The sequence below is a fragment of the Drosophila tropicalis genome, unplaced genomic scaffold (assembly GCF_018151085.1).
Source record: "Drosophila tropicalis isolate 14030-0801.00 unplaced genomic scaffold, ASM1815108v1 contig_158, whole genome shotgun sequence".
Taxonomy (NCBI): Eukaryota; Metazoa; Arthropoda; class Insecta; order Diptera; family Drosophilidae; genus Drosophila; species Drosophila tropicalis.
In genome coordinates, this window is record NW_027172602.1 from 5021970 (window position 1) to 5037716 (window position 15747).

At 39.6% G+C, this 15747-nt stretch overlaps 4 protein-coding genes across 4 annotated transcripts; 2 read left to right on the forward strand and 2 right to left on the reverse strand.

Moving 5' to 3' along the window:
• Positions 1-4961: 4961 nt before the first annotated feature.
• On the reverse strand, positions 4962-6008 carry LOC137583916 (uncharacterized). The gene is made up of 3 exons (XM_068299107.1): positions 5560-6008; positions 5129-5493; positions 4962-5047 (listed from the first exon to the last, which is right to left on the reverse strand). Exons 1-3 carry the CDS (start codon positions 6006-6008, stop codon positions 4962-4964), a joined length of 900 nt encoding a protein of 299 aa, XP_068155208.1.
• A 690-nt stretch (positions 6009-6698) lies between these two features.
• On the reverse strand, positions 6699-13904 carry kat80 (katanin 80). The gene is made up of 10 exons (XM_068300383.1): positions 13525-13904; positions 13175-13302; positions 12893-13110; positions 9055-9396; positions 8857-8992; positions 7712-8788; positions 7525-7652; positions 7373-7462; positions 7229-7303; positions 6699-7166 (listed from the first exon to the last, which is right to left on the reverse strand). The coding sequence occupies exons 1-10, from the start codon at positions 13556-13558 to the stop codon at positions 6932-6934; spliced, it is 2463 nt and encodes an 820-aa protein (XP_068156484.1). The 5' UTR covers positions 13559-13904; the 3' UTR covers positions 6699-6931.
• Mfe2 (peroxisomal Multifunctional enzyme type 2) lies at positions 9753-12239 on the forward strand. The gene is made up of 3 exons (XM_068303342.1): positions 9753-9909; positions 10170-10914; positions 10974-12239. Exons 2-3 carry the CDS (start codon positions 10212-10214, stop codon positions 12056-12058), a joined length of 1788 nt encoding a protein of 595 aa, XP_068159443.1. The 5' UTR covers positions 9753-9909; positions 10170-10211; the 3' UTR covers positions 12059-12239.
• Positions 13905-14206: 302 nt separating the features above from the next.
• Prosalpha4 (proteasome alpha4 subunit) lies at positions 14207-15480 on the forward strand. The gene is made up of 3 exons (XM_068302156.1): positions 14207-14456; positions 14527-14756; positions 14824-15480. Exons 1-3 carry the CDS (start codon positions 14355-14357, stop codon positions 15239-15241), a joined length of 750 nt encoding a protein of 249 aa, XP_068158257.1. The 5' UTR covers positions 14207-14354; the 3' UTR covers positions 15242-15480.
• The last annotated feature ends 267 nt before the right edge of the window (positions 15481-15747 follow it).

Genomic DNA, 15747 nt, shown 5'->3' on the forward strand with positions numbered 1-15747 from the left:
AGTGGCAATGAGTGAGCGAGTCTTTGACTAATGGATTAAGTGATTCCCACAGTTCTCTATACCATGCAACCAGATGATCATGTGGTATATTAAAGTCGCCAAAAATTAAAATCATTTTCCTTTTACCCTACTTAAAGAACAGAGTTGGCCGTTGGCGGCGCTAAGGTGCTTGTTGGAGTGAGCAAGATAGCCATCGCACCGACTTACTTATGGAGTTTTCTCTCAACTTGGCTTGGTACATTAATTAAGAGAAGAAAGAATAAAAGAAGCACTAAAACTGGGCACCTAGATCTCATTAAATTGCCATTCATTTGAACCTACATTAATATTGATTGACAGAGAAAGAGAGAGAGAAAGCGGTGGCGGATTTACCAGATGTTTGGGGTGGCCAATAAAAGCCATATTTATGGACAAAGTCTATTAAAGTTTCTTAATATTAGATTTTGAGCCCTCAAAGTTCTGAGATACATTAAGCAAATTCATATCGTTCATATCGGTCATATCTATAGACTCTTACAACTCTGATACATTAAGTCGATATCTATATGTTATGGTTGTTCGATCGTTGCCATTTCAAGAGACCAGTTTGCTTAGAAAGAGGACAAACACTTACTGCTTTTACAAGGATCAAAGGATCACCTGCTGGATCGCTATATAGGCTTTGTCATGCCGCCCATTCTGATCATTTGTGAAAGGTAAATATACATAAATGGTTGGTTAGTTATTGGCTTCGTTTGATTGTTGTTTCATCTAGTTCAAAAGCAAAGAAAAACAAATGACCTTGTGTAATCCACAAATTCAGGCTCCTCACACACACACACACACATACACACAGAGACAGAGAGACAACAAGGAGCGAAAGCAGAGCATCGTTAAAATAAAACACAGAAGAAAAAAAAAAACCAACGACAAGAAGGAAAAACGGCAGTGAAAATTCTCAGGTAACCAATGGATTGGTTCAAGTTAGTGATTGCAGAGTTTAATAGCCGCATTATTACAGCCCAAACAGAGCCATGCAAACACCATAAAAAATGAACTGAGCCAACCAAGCAACCAACCAACCAAACCCACAGTCAAGTCTATAGCCATACCCAAACCCAAAACCCATTGCCATATCCATGCCCATACCCATACCCAGAAGTAGAAGAAGTCGAAAGAGATCCAGTTATGCTCCCATGGGCCCATGCGCCTGCGCCCCGCCAAGCAGCAGGAGTTGCAAACTTCAACATTAATGCTCCTCCAAGATAATGAATATTGTGTTTTCATAGCCTGCCGCAGAAGGCTAAAGTCGCCTTTAACAGCTTCCGACTGGAAACTGTTTTTTCTCTCCAACAACAACAACAACAAATAAAGTCGATAGAGTTGGAGATGGAGCTTAAGTCTGTCTTTCTGTTGTTGTTGTTGTTTTTTTTTTTTTTCTTGTTGGTTTCAGTTTCGGTTTGGGGGGCTTGGAAGGTCGTGCACGCCATCAACATCCCAACCGATCCCCACGACACACTTACGCCGCATTTGGGTTTTGGATTTTTGGTTGCTTTTTCTTTTCTGTAGCGCCGCGAAAAAGCGCAACCATCAAAACCAGCCATCGACAACATCGGCAACAAACTCCATGCCACAAAACTCCATGCCACTTGAGCAAGTGTAGGCGTAATTGTTTTATGTTGCTCGCTTCGCTACGCAAAACTTGGCTTTTCGTTTTCGTTTTCGTTTTCTTGTCTTGCTGCCAAACAAATATTACGATGAGTGCAATATCAAACGCTTGCTTTGGGTTTGGGTTTGGGTTGGGTTCCAGAAGCATCATACCTTCTGTTTTCTTTCTTTATTTTTTGTTCTTTTTAAATTGGCCAACTGTCCCGCCTACCATCGGGGTCCATGCCCATTGCCATTCCCATTCCCATTCCCAGCATCATCAACGAGAAGCAGGAGCAGGAGCCAAACGCGTTGCACTTGTCTCGTATAGATCCTCAAGACGACTTGAGACTCCTCCAAATGCAATGAGCGCATTTTCAATTTTATGCTAATTAGTTTGGATTTGCTTGAAGACAAGTTAAGGGAATGGGAATGGGAATGGGATTGCAACTTCGAGTTGTTGTAGTTTTGGTTTCTTGTTGCCGGCAAAGGTGTTGGCCAAGGTGAGAGCGCCTGCAGCGGTTTTATTGGCCACTACGCCTTCTGGCCATAATGTAGCCAAATGAATTGTGAATGGTTGCCACTGTCTCCATAGATCACACACACACACACACACTCGCACACACACAAATCCTTAATTATTAACTAAAAATGTTCAATAATTGAAAGTTTTGTTTTTTAAGTTAAGAGAGAGTTCGGGGCTTTTTGCCATCATTAGAAACACAAAAATCTTAAACTTACAGCGTTCGAAATTGGTTGGAACAGATTTTAGTCCATAAGTCCTTTTAAAATGATCAATTGGCATAGTTTGATCGATCTTTAAGATATTGAATGAGTGGGTGTTCTTCTTTTGATCATTTCCATAAGATTTGACTCTGAAGAGATTCAAAGAGTCGAAGGCTTATAGCCAAGAGACTAGCTATCTGTGTTAGGCTTAGTTTAAGTCTCGTTGTAATTCATTGGAACCATCATAATGCCGCTCTAGGGACAGCCGGAATCATTCTCTTCCTTTTCCTACTTTCGAATAAGATTGAAATTGTGATTATCAATCAATTTCCTTCAATAATTGCTTGATTCAATGGCTTCAAAATTATCCTGCCCAAGACATTTGTCGCTAAATAAGTGATCTGTTTATGAATCGATCAGGAATGACTACCCATAAAGTAAAGTGGCCACCCAGTTATTGAATTTGTGTGAGATTTGTGTGAACCAAATTCGTTTCTCATGCCATAATTTGGGGGTTAACACACACACACAGTTGGGCATCTCCAACAGCTTTGCCACCGCTGTCCAACGCCCCACAAATTACTATATACTAGTATATGGGAAGAATAAACCTCTTACAATTAGATGATACTAACAATGAGATGTGTTGAGAGAGAGAGAGAGAGCGAATCTGATCGACTTCTTTCTGCATCTGAATTTTTGTTTTGGCCTTAATACAGGGGCTTGGACTTGGGCCTACTTACACTGTGTTACGGGATTCGAATTGAGGGATTTTCGAATTCAGGACTGCCCATTTCATGCTAGTAGACCGTTTAAGTGGCGGCGCATCCGAGATCCCATGGCATCATACTCTTAAATTGTATCGCATGAACCTCATATGCATATGCCGCCTGATCAATTTTTTCGAGTCAAGTCAAGTCGAGTCAGTCTCGACTTTGGCTTTGGCTTTCGCCGTATAATTGGTCTGGAGTGAAGTGGAGTGGAGTGGAGTGGTGTGGTATGGCCTGAGCGGTTCAAACGCAGTAACCAATTGCAAGAGGCCCCCCAATTTTAGTGATAATGATTATGCGTTGCGTTGGCCTCAACATCGACATTGGCTATGGCTTACCATATATTCTTTGTTAGGACCATGCTGATGTGATGTGATGTGGTTTTGGTTATGGAGTCTCCTCTGAGTATATGGTGTTATTGTGATTTGTGGTTAGTTGCAGCTTCTGTGCTACGTTTAAGCCACTGCCACTGCCACTGGTAGCTGTCAGGTCTACGTTTGACTTAAAGGCTCATTACGTTTGGCTACCTTTAGCAATCTGTGGGAAAATTTTCGTGTCCATAATTTGCATTGAGTTCAATTAAATTTTTGCTGCTGTTTTGCTCAGTTTTGTGCCCAGTTTTCTGGCCCAATGCACAATATGGACATTAACAGGAAATTGATGTTTTTGGCATTAGTCGCCTTTAGTTTTCTTTTTGTTTTTTGTTTTTAGGACGTTAGGGCGTGTATATCTGTAATTTTTAAAATTACATCGTTAATCCGAAATACGGCCATATATGGGAAAGTTAACAATAACAAAAACAATAGACAAGGAGTCAAATGGGTTGAAAGGTCCTTGTAGCTTTTTTCAATTAAGCCCTTTGAGTTTCGAACTTAACTGTATATAAATCTTTCAACTTCTCCCACTGAAAAGGTTCAGGAACTTTGCAGTTTGACATTCACAAAAGAATCGTTCGACTTCTGACTTCCTTATAAAACCAAAGTGGGTGGATCCTGGAAACTTTGAATTAAGCGCTCAATTTGTATCAATCATTTAGCAATTCTCAGTGGGACAATGTTTCATATAGGAAACGATTGCAAACTATTGTTTATGACTTCAAAAGTTTAATAAATATCAATCAAATCTAGCAACAAATTTTTTCTTAATGAACTTAATTTTTAAGCTGCCTTTTATTATTTTTATTTATTTATTTATTTTGTATCTTATGCACTCCACTTGATTTTAATTCGAAGTGTAACGTATATTGGTAACAAATAAAGAAAGCTTTTGCTATATGGTCACACTAAAACTGAAACTTCTGCCACCATGCAAGAGCTTTACTCACTCTCATCCTTAGGACTATTACTCGCACCCTTAGGACTATTACTCGCACCCTTAGGACTATTACTGAGTAAAAAGTGCTAAGGTCTGAGTCATTTTAGATGGGCGCCACATTTAAAACAAATGTACTCTTGATTAATAAAACCATAATTAATGAAGAATGAAGGAAAAATCATTATAAAATTATCTCCATAAGTCAATTCAAAATCGAAAATATAATATGTATTTAGCAAACACCACAAAACATAAGATGAAATGATTGAACAAACGACTTCGATACATTTAATTCCAATTTAATAATAATCAATAAATTTTGTGCATTTATGTGAATTTCCGAAAAAAATATATATATTTATGAATATAAGAAAAAAAATGCATTAACTTATTAACATACTGGAGCATAAGCTTAAGCTATGTACGAGTATGATCTGATAGTTTGATAGAGTGCTGAATATATCCTGTGCTTTAATGGGATTTTGTGGGGTTTTTTGTTTGTTTGTTTGTTTCTTTGAGTTTGTCCTACAATGACATTTTGTAATTTGTTGAATTACTCGCCAACGGGCGGAAAATGTTTTTAAGTTTCTTTTTATTCGGCTTATATGAGGAGGATGACGACAATGATGATGACGAGGAGGAGGCAGAGGCGGAGGCGGCGGCAGAGGATGAGGGTGACATGATCAGGGCAGCTGAATTTCGATCCTCCGAGCGAGCCCCATCGTACGGAGTTCGAACAATTTCCGGTAGATGAGCATAATAGACGACACGCTCATTGCGTATGGGCAATGCTAGATCTGGCAATTTATGTGGATTATATTTGGCGTTGATGTTGAAAGAGTCCACGGCGGGCACATCATCGATATAGGCACGTCTCGACTTGATATAGTCCCTTGCTGTGGGCGTATCCAAATAACGATCGGGATACATGACATAGGGGTCGGGATACTGAGGCACACGGGGGCTGTAGCTATCATAGGGATCAAAACGCTGGCGATGCATATACATATCCTCGAAATATTGCGGATAAGAGCGATGATGGTATTGTTCATCGAACCTGGCCAGGAGTCGAGGAGATAAAATAGGGTAAAGCGTCAAGAGAGAAGGAAAAGCAATAACTCACCTATCATAACGCCTTATATACGGATCATACGATCTGGATGGATATAAGGGCAAGCTGCCAGTCGGTTTATTTGCTTGGCCATACCAGGGCAAAGATCTAACCTCAGCGGTTGGACGATTTAACGATGCTGTGTCACCATAGGACATTTTCCCAGCATTACCACCAACGGCAACATTCAGATCCTTATCAATTAATCCTCGTCGTGCATTTAGATAATAATCATAGTCTGCATAGTCACTGGGATACTTCATAATTTTCATTTGTTTTGTCTGCCCGGAACTGGGCAAATGAATATTGTCCACCAAACTATAGTTATCCAATCCACTGTCCACTTGCTCCTCGGCATTCCGATTGCCATTGCCATCCAATCCCTCATAAGGTTCTCCGCTAGCAATTATCACAAATTGTACTAGGATGTAAATGCATAGTCTTCGCTTGTCCTGCAACATATCGAGACCGAATCCAACCGTTTGCAATGATTTACCAAAATGGACTGACCTAAGTAAATCAATGTAATTAAACACTGCCCAGCGCTATCGATAGGTAGGGCAACTAGGGAACTAGGGAGTCGCACACAATGGCCGGCGATATGCTGAGTTGAACTTCAAAAGGCAATTGTTTTGGCGACCAATTCCTCACCAAGCCCCCCCAACCCCGGACCCCACACCCGTTTTTGATCATTTCAAATCCAGTTTGAAAGAGTCAACCGCAAGTTGCATGCAGTAAAATAAAATGCAAAAATCAATGCCGAGTTGAGCAGTGTTCCCCATTGCATTGTGGGAGATATGTATGGGCGTGGCACTCCTCCCCCTCACTATTCTATAACAATCTAATCTGCATTCCTCTTGACATTCTCCCCATACATTCAATCCGGACATTAGCCAACTAGCTAGCCCATGTCACGCTCCGTTGATCCCGCATAGCATAGGAAGAGAATTCTCCATGGAATTGCAGCATAATACAAATTGGACTAACTAACATGTTGATACATAAACTAAACCTAAAATCTGAATATCCATTATACATTAAAATTAAAATACATTAAAAATTTCGTTGCTAAAGTTCTTAATTTGTTGCTAAAAACTTTTCCCTCTTATTTTCCCAATTATCATTGGAATCGTCTTGGTTTCTTTTTTTTTTCTTTAAATATATTTTTAAATGGTTTTAGCCTTAAAATGATGTAAATCATAATATGTAAGATAAATTATAAATTAGTTGCAATAACAAATTAATAGAATAAATCATTAAATGACTAATGTGTGTGTGTGTGTGTATTAATGCTTTACAATCCGTGGGTGATTGTTGTTGTTGTTGTTTTCTTTTCGCTGTTGAAAGGAACCGCTGCTTTTTTGCGCAAATAAATAAAAACATTTTAGAATACAATTATATTTTGCAATTGCGTCAGCGTTGAACCAAGATGAATGCTTTCGGGTAAATTCTTTATTTGAAGTAACCAACGTTGGCATTCGGCGCATTTACGTTGACGATCCTCGCGCGTGACATCGACCCCCAAACCGTTTGCTGCCCACGAATCCAGATTCTCTTGTATGGTGGGCAAGAAATTTGATAATATAATGCGTAATGTATCGCAGGCTCTTGTGAAATGGCTAAATAAAAAAAATTTAGATAATTTTAATAATTCATTAAGTTTTCTGATTATGTCACTTACAATTTATGCTGACTTTGCAATAGCTCATAAATTTCGGGTAAAACAAATGTACAAAAATCCAAATTCCATGACGAACTGAAAATTAAAAAAGGATATTTTTTATTAAAAATCCATTTCAATGAGAATAAAACTTATAATGCTTACGGTTTCTCAATTATTGCACCGAGGAGATCAATAAAAATTGATCTTCCATTATTTTTGGCCTGCCTTAATGCTCCAAGTACATCGTGTGAGCTGGGGAAAAATGAAAAACCAAATTAAATGAACACAAATGTTTGGGAAATGGATCTGCCTACCGTGTTAGACTTCTTAATAACTCTAGGCTTGTTTGCCTATTGCTTAATTCCTGTAGGACAGCTTCATGTGGTCGCGATAGGGCATCAAATTCATAATGATCATTCAAATCCTGGCGATAGCTCATTGGCTACAAAGTGAAAAGTGGAAATTATGAATTTATCCTATTGATTTTTAGTCATTATTTACCTGCGAATGCTTTTCCTGAGTTTTATTTTGTGGCGTCGTACGCATATCAAGTGTGGTACGCGATCTAATCGGAGGTTTTGTAATGATCTCGACATTGATATTCTTTTGCATTGTATTCTCTTTATAAAACTGACTCGTTGAGCCCATTGTACGTTTGTTCTTATTCACCACATTCGATGATGAGGACTTTTTCAATACCATATTATCCTTCAGATTGTGCAATTCCATTGAGCTAACAGAAGACACTTGGCTAAGTTTGTTACTACCGAATATGGATGCCGATGTGGCTTGTTTCGTGCTACTGCTGCCCCCGATACCACCTGTGGTCCGTTTGTGAACTGTGGTCGCTGCTGGTTTCTTGATTAACTTGGACGTCGCATTGATTGTAGGGGCAGCTGGCATTGCCTTATAATTGCTTTCAAAATAATTCAAATTCTGATTGACTGGAAAATCTTCAGTCATATCAAAATTATCATAATTGGTTAGTATCAGGGGATTACTATCGTTTGGATTGTACTCGACATCGTGTACATCCAATCTGTCATCATCCTTCTCAATGGAGGAGTATAAATTATAATCGTCCGTCACCTGCAACGAACTCGGCCCATTCACATGCATTAATCGGCTGGTGGTGCTGGCCGTCGTTGTTACATCCAATCCATAGCCGTAGTTTCCCTCAATATTATAGGCAATGTTGTCGGTAACTGGAACTCTGGTGAATTTTGTATGCCTCAGATTGGGATCGGGATAAATGGGTTCTGTTGTGGTTGGCTGGTTTGCATATGGTGGCAGGGATGATGCTGGTGATGTTTCTACCGACTCCAATACTGCCTCATTGACAACCTCCAAACTCAAATTTGGACTCCTATTGTCCTCATGCTCTTCCTGAACTTGAGCTGGTTTGGAGCCACTTCCCAACGATATTCGAAACGTTTGATTGCCTCTCGAGAAACTTTTTCGATTCGTTGAGTTATGCTTGAAATTTGGCTGGGCATTGGCTGGCTGATAGAATGGTATAACACGATCCAGACTGACCGTATTAACGGACACAGTATCAACCTCATAGCAACCACAGATCTAAAAGCACATATATATTTATACAAAGTTTATAGATTAATAATTTAAAACTCGTCTTAGCAACGTACCAGCTTATTCTTAAGAACCTTCATGTCGCCCAAACATGTCCAATTGCTCTTAATGTGATCCAATTCTCGATTGGGCTCCCAGCCAATAACCGATATACCTGCCACTCCTCCCACAAAAAGACATTCACCATTCTCGCTGGAAAAGCAATTTAAGAAATTTTTGTAAATCCAGATTTCGATCATCAATCGGAAACTTACCTAAATGTTATACACTTAATGGCCTGGCCATAGAAATGACTGGTTTGTGAAACAAGCTGCTGATGCTCTAGATCATATATAGAAACTGTTCCATCGGCTCGACCGGCAGCCAATAAAAATTCAAAGGGATGAAACTGTATGCAGGTGATTGGTGTTTTCGGTGGCTCGGCTATAAATTCCATTATCTGTTTGCTCTTCCGGATATCCCAAATGAGTATGGAACCCTCGACACCAGCAGAGGCTATCCAAAGACCATCCGGAGAGAACTTCACCGAATTTACATGGTACATGTGGCCACGATAAACTTTAATGCATTTGTTTTCATCCTGTACATCCCAAAGTCTAAAACAACAAAGGAATAAATATATATATATTGTATATTATAGAAACATCAGCTTTAAACACGAACTCCATGTCGTATGCGTTATTTTTCATTACGGATACGTCACTTATTTCTTTTGTTATTACAAAACATAAAAATTCAATATAATTTAATTTAATTGAACTAATAGAATACTGACACTTTAAAAAATAATTTCACATAAATAAAAAACCGTATAATAAAGAGTTAACATTTTCTCTGCCTTTTAAATTGGAAATTTTGCGCCTTTTACCATTTTTTTTTTAGCCTTTTTCTCTTTAGCGACTAAAAATGTTTGCTGGGCTATGGCTAGAGTTACCGTTTCTCGGCAAATTCGAAACATTGTTTTTGTTACTAATGCAAAACGCTTATCTCTATCGCTGGGAGACTGCACTTTGTACCTGTGTTTGTGTTTGTGCCAGATTAGTCTCTGGTGGTATTAAAGGAGTTCATTAAAAGAAAAGTTAGTCTACTACTAACTGCTCGGAAATCATGTAAGTAATAGAGCAGAAAACTTGTTGCTGCGGGATGATGCAGACTTCTTGTAGCGGTGGTGGAAGGGGGGTAAAGGGGCGCGGGCAACACTTGTGTGGACTTGGACCATTGGACAAGTCAAGTGCTTTAATTTTATAGGCAATCACTTACACACACACCACACATTCACATACACAAACACACACAGAGAAAAAGACGATTTTTTGGAGAGCTCTTGGGCGATAAAACTATTCAATTTCATTTTCTATTCATTTCACAGAGAGGATTAAGGGGATTACAACCGGACAATTCAAGCATTATAATGTCAACATCAACTTTGCGCTACGATGGCCGTGTGGCTGTAGTAACTGGAGCCGGAGCTGGTCTCGGCCGAGAATATGCCCTGCTGTTGGCCTCACGAGGAGCCAAAGTGGTGGTCAATGATTTGGGTGGTACCCATTCCGGTGAAGGGGCATCACAGCGTGCCGCTGATATTGTGGTCGACGAAATTCGCGCTGCTGGAGGTGAAGCCGTAGCCGATTACAATTCAGTTATCGATGGATCAAAGGTCATTGAGACGGCCATTAAGGCCTTTGGCCGTGTGGATATTCTGATTAACAATGCTGGAATTCTGCGTGATCGCAGCATTGTGAAGACATCCGATCAGGATTGGGATCTGGTGCATGATGTCCATTTGAAGGGCAGTTTCAAATGCACTCAGGCAGCGTTTCCCCATATGAAATCGCAAAATTATGGCCGCATCATTATGACATCATCCAATTCGGGCATTTATGGTAATTTCGGTCAGGCCAACTATTCGGCGGCCAAAATGGGTCTAGTGGGCTTGGCCAATACGACGGCCATCGAAGGTGCCAAGAACAATATCCATTGCAATGTGATTATACCAACTGCAGCCAGTCGTATGACTGAAGGCATTTTGCCCGATATGCTCTTCAATGAGCTGAAACCCAAGCTGATTGCCCCAGTGGTGGCTTACCTGTGCCACGAATCCTGCGAGGATAATGGTAAGTCAGCCGCATTTCATGTGTTTTTTAAATTAATATCGTAAATTTGTTTCTTACAGGCAGCTACATCGAAAGTGCTGCCGGCTGGGCAACCAAAGTGCATACAGCCCGCGGCAAGGGAGCAGTTTTGCGACCCACAATCGACGACACAGTGACTCCCGAATATGTGGAGAAAGTTTGGTCCAAGGTGACCGATATGTCACAGGCCCAGCATTTAGAGGCAATCGCCCATGCCTCGGGCTCCCTGATGGAAGTGTTGGAGAATCTAAAGAATGGTGATAAGGATGCCGTTGAGGATACATTTACTTTCGCTAGCCGAGAGCTTATATTGTATGCTCTGGGTATTGGAGCGACCACAAAAAATAGCCAAGATTTACGTTTCCTGTACGAGAACGATGCCGACTTTTCCCCCATTCCATCATTCTTTGTTCTACCCGGTCTACTGCTGAGCATGAGCAATCCTCTGGTGGGCAATGCTTTGCCGCACAGCGGAGCTGATCTTACCAATATACTGCATGGAGAGCAATATTTGGAAATTACCGATGATCTGCCCGCACAGGGCACTCTAACCACCAAGGGCAAGGTGATTGATGTTATGGATAAGGGTTCCGGAGCCGTTGTTGTCACCAGTTGTGAATCGTTCGACGAGAATGGACGTCTTGTCGTCAAGAATCAAAGTTGCATCTTTGTTGTCGGTGCTGGCAAATTTGGTGGCAAAAAGGAACCCAGTTCTGACGTAGTACCACTGGCACCTGTGCCCAAACGTTCGCCCGACTCATCAATTCAATACACAACCAGTGCAGATCAAGCCGCCCTTTATCGACTATCGGGAGATCTGAATCCCTTACATATTGATCCCAGTTTTGCACTAATTGCCGGCTTCAAAACTCCAATTCTCCATGGCCTTTGCTCCCTGGGCTTTTCACTGCGTGCCGTTCTCAGCAAATATGCTGATAACAATGCCAATCTATTCAAGGCAATCAAAGTGCGTTTCTCTGGCCCTGTGATTCCCGGTCAAACTCTTAAGATTGATATGTGGCAAGCTGGCACACGCATACACTTCCTTACAACGGTCGTGGAGACGGGCAAAGAAGTCATCTCTGGTGCCTATGTGGATCTGAAGAGCTCTCCAGCCAAATTGTAAACAATTGGAAGACAGGGTGATGGAGACGAAGACAGAGAGAAAAGAACTTAAACATAACCAATTTTTGGTGGTAGTTTTCCAATACATACATACATACATATTTTTGTTTCTAAACATCGTATTTCCCACACAAATGTTCGTTTGTCTGTTTTGAACTTAATAAAATTGACTAGTTTTTTAATGGATCTTCTTAATGCTGTACTAAAAGCAAATTAAATCTTATCTTTGTGGTGTGAAAGAGTGAGATAACTGTTAGTATTGCCATTTCAGTTTTAACTATGTACAAAACAGAAGTTTTCTTTTAATTTTCGTCTATTTCTTAAGTAAATATTCATGAAATTCATTCTCTATATTGTCTCTATATAATTTTTCGATCAGGTAAAGTAAAGTATATTAGAATTTCTTAGTAAGAAATTAAGAATTCAAGTTATCAAGACAAAGAAACGAAATGATTCATGTTATACTACTAAGAAAATGAGTTTTTGAAGAGATGTGTCGGTAAAAATGTGTCTACGAATCAAATAAGAAACTAACATAAGACCTAGTCTTGGATAAATTGAATTTTTAAATGCCTTTACCCTAGAATTCCCTCATGGTCTTCGGCGATATATAGTCTATAGGGATTCGTCAAAGGGAGATTTTCATTAAATAGATAAAAAGATATGACTAATATGTTGGATCGCTTCAAAAATAATTCAAAGTCAGACATAGAGATGTTACGTGGCATTCAACAGGCCAAACAATAAGTATGTTTAAGCAATAATACTATAATGATAATCGTACTTTTGATCAAAATCAGCATAATGTTAAATAAGATCGGGCATAAAAACTTACCGAACTGTGGTATCATTGCTGCCAGAGACGACATATTCACCAGATGGATTAAAATCTAACGTACGAACACTTTTCATGTGACCATTTAGGGTGGAATAGATTTTCTGTGCATTCAGGTCCCATCTTCTTATAATGCCAATATCGTCAGCGGAATAGACAAAATTATCCTTATAGGCAAAACGGACGCACTCAATCGATCGATTATGACCGGTTAGAGACTGTGAAATTGAGATAAATATTATTTGAATTGGTTGAAGTAAAATGGATAAGGACTTAACTAACCATAAAACAATCATCCTGGCCAATGGCCCAAAGATTAACATTCCGATCTTCACCGCCAGTGACCAATACACGGCCAGTTTCACCCAGATCCAGACTGGTGACCCCGCCATCGTGTGCCTTAATGGCGTCTGGAAAAAACATATAATATGGGTGGATATAAATATATACAAATTGTTATTAATATTAATTTTCTACAATGAAAATTTAATTCCCATTCAGACACAGACATTGACATGGAAATCTACACTAGACACACGCACACAAAGACACAGCAGACCACACGCACACACACAAACACACGCGCAAACATAAGATACATCATTACTTTCGAATGTATTCGATTTACTTACAGATCCTTCCTAGTAAATTTCTTGGCATTGCCATTATCTTTGAAATTTGTATTATATAATCAGTCTGACGATGTTTAATTGTTTTACAAGTGCGAGTTTTGTAAATAATTCCTTTTATTTCGTAGCAGGTGTGAGAATGCCCAATATTAAATGGGACTGATCAGCTGGAGCTGACCGATTTACGGGGCTTATGGCTTGGCAGCGTAATATAACATTAACAATTGAGTGTACGTATAGACTCATTAGCGACGACGACGACGACAATTACAACATTTTACAATCTTAGAAAAATGTAAATAAACTAATAGGAAAAATCACACAGTTCTCGTAGACAAAAACAAAAAAAAAACAAATGCACTGAAACGGTGCCAGGGCTGGCATTGATTCTCTTTTTCTTTTAATCGCAGAGCCACTGGGCAAACCATGAAACTGGCTCAGTGGTTCGGAACTTGGAACCTGTACCTGGCAATAAGCGAAAGTAACAATTATACATCTGATGAATAATACACATGTAAAATTGCATATTGATTTACACTCTATCTGTTTGCGCTCTTTGCTTACTCACCCACTAAATATACAGTCACAGTCGCTGTGAAATTCACCTTGCATATTAAATATGTTTCTGCATCCCTGTTGATAGTAACTGTTTCGCGATAGCTTATCGTCACTTGGCTATCGATTAGTTCTCAAAAAAAGCATCATCATTGCCCCTGCAAATTGACCACAAATTTTTTGCCGACCAAAGAATTTCGCTTATTCGCTGTGCGTACAAGAAAATAGAATTGTGATTGCCCATCTATAAATCCTGCTTTGTTTCAAGTGATTAAAAGATGTCTGCACGCTACGATCGAGCTGTAACAATTTTCTCTCCTGATGGTCATTTGCTTCAGGTTGAATATGCACAAGAAGCGGTTCGCAAGGGCTCCACAGCGGTAAGTAATTGTAGTTTTTCTTAAATTCTTTTTGCATATACAAATATAAATATGTTGCCATGGCTCCTAGGTTGGTGTTCGTGGAGGAAACTGTGTGGTACTCGGCGTTGAGAAGAAGTCAATGGTCAAGCTCCAGGAGGACCGCACAGTACGCAAAATCTGTATGCTCGACAGTCACGTTGTAATGGCCTTTGCCGGTCTAACTGCAGACGCACGTATCTTGATCAATCGCGCCCAAGTAGAATGCCAGAGTCATCGTCTGAATGTCGAAGACCCAGTGACCCTCGAGTATATTACAAGGTAAGTTCGTAAATAACCCATTGTTGCTTAAACTGTATGGACTAATTTCTTGCCGTCTTTTCCGAAGATTCATTGCACAATTGAAGCAAAAGTACACGCAAAGCAATGGACGTCGTCCTTTCGGTATTTCATGTCTGATAGGTGGTTTCGATACCGATGGCTCACCGCATTTATTCCAAACTGAGCCCTCGGGCATTTTCTATGAGTACAAAGCAAATGCTACAGGACGATCGGCGAAGGTAGTGCGAGAGTTCTTTGAGAAGACCTATCGCGAAGAGGATGTGGCCACTGAGCACGGTGCCGTCAAGCTAGCCATTCGGGCACTACTCGAGGTGGCACAGTCAGGACAAAATAATCTGGAATTGGCCATTATGGAGAATGGCAAGCCATTAAAAATGCTCGACCGTAGTGTCATTCTGGAGTTTGTCAACATAATAGAGAAGGAAAAGGAAGAAGAACTAGAGAAAAAGAAACAGAAGAAGTAACCCAAATGGCGCTAAAAGGAGCCGTTCGCCAGTCATTGAATCATTTTCTAGAAGTAAAAGAGCACATTTTGTATCTTTTGTAACAGAAATTGTACTTCTGTTTATTCTGGATTTTTTTTTATACATATATATATTGGCTTTGAAACGGCCTCTTTTTTTGTAAGTCACTAATTTTCATTTACCCGATATGTTATATGGTATGGATTTGTATGAAATACATGATCATCATAAAAAAGTAATATTATGGACAAGTTTAGAACTTAATCCCTAACTAGGTCGTTATTGATTTGGGCAAATCGACTTCTGTTTTGGAGAAGAGTTTTCTTTAGAATAGATTATTAAAAAAAGGAAGACGGCATTTAAAAAAAAAACCGTCAAAAGGCACTGATTTTGAGTCTTTGGAAATAACATCAAAGTGGTTTTGGCTCCTCATTTATTCATTCAACTCTACGCTTATTAAATATTTTTTAAAATAATTAGCCGGCAATAAATACTGGGAATTAATC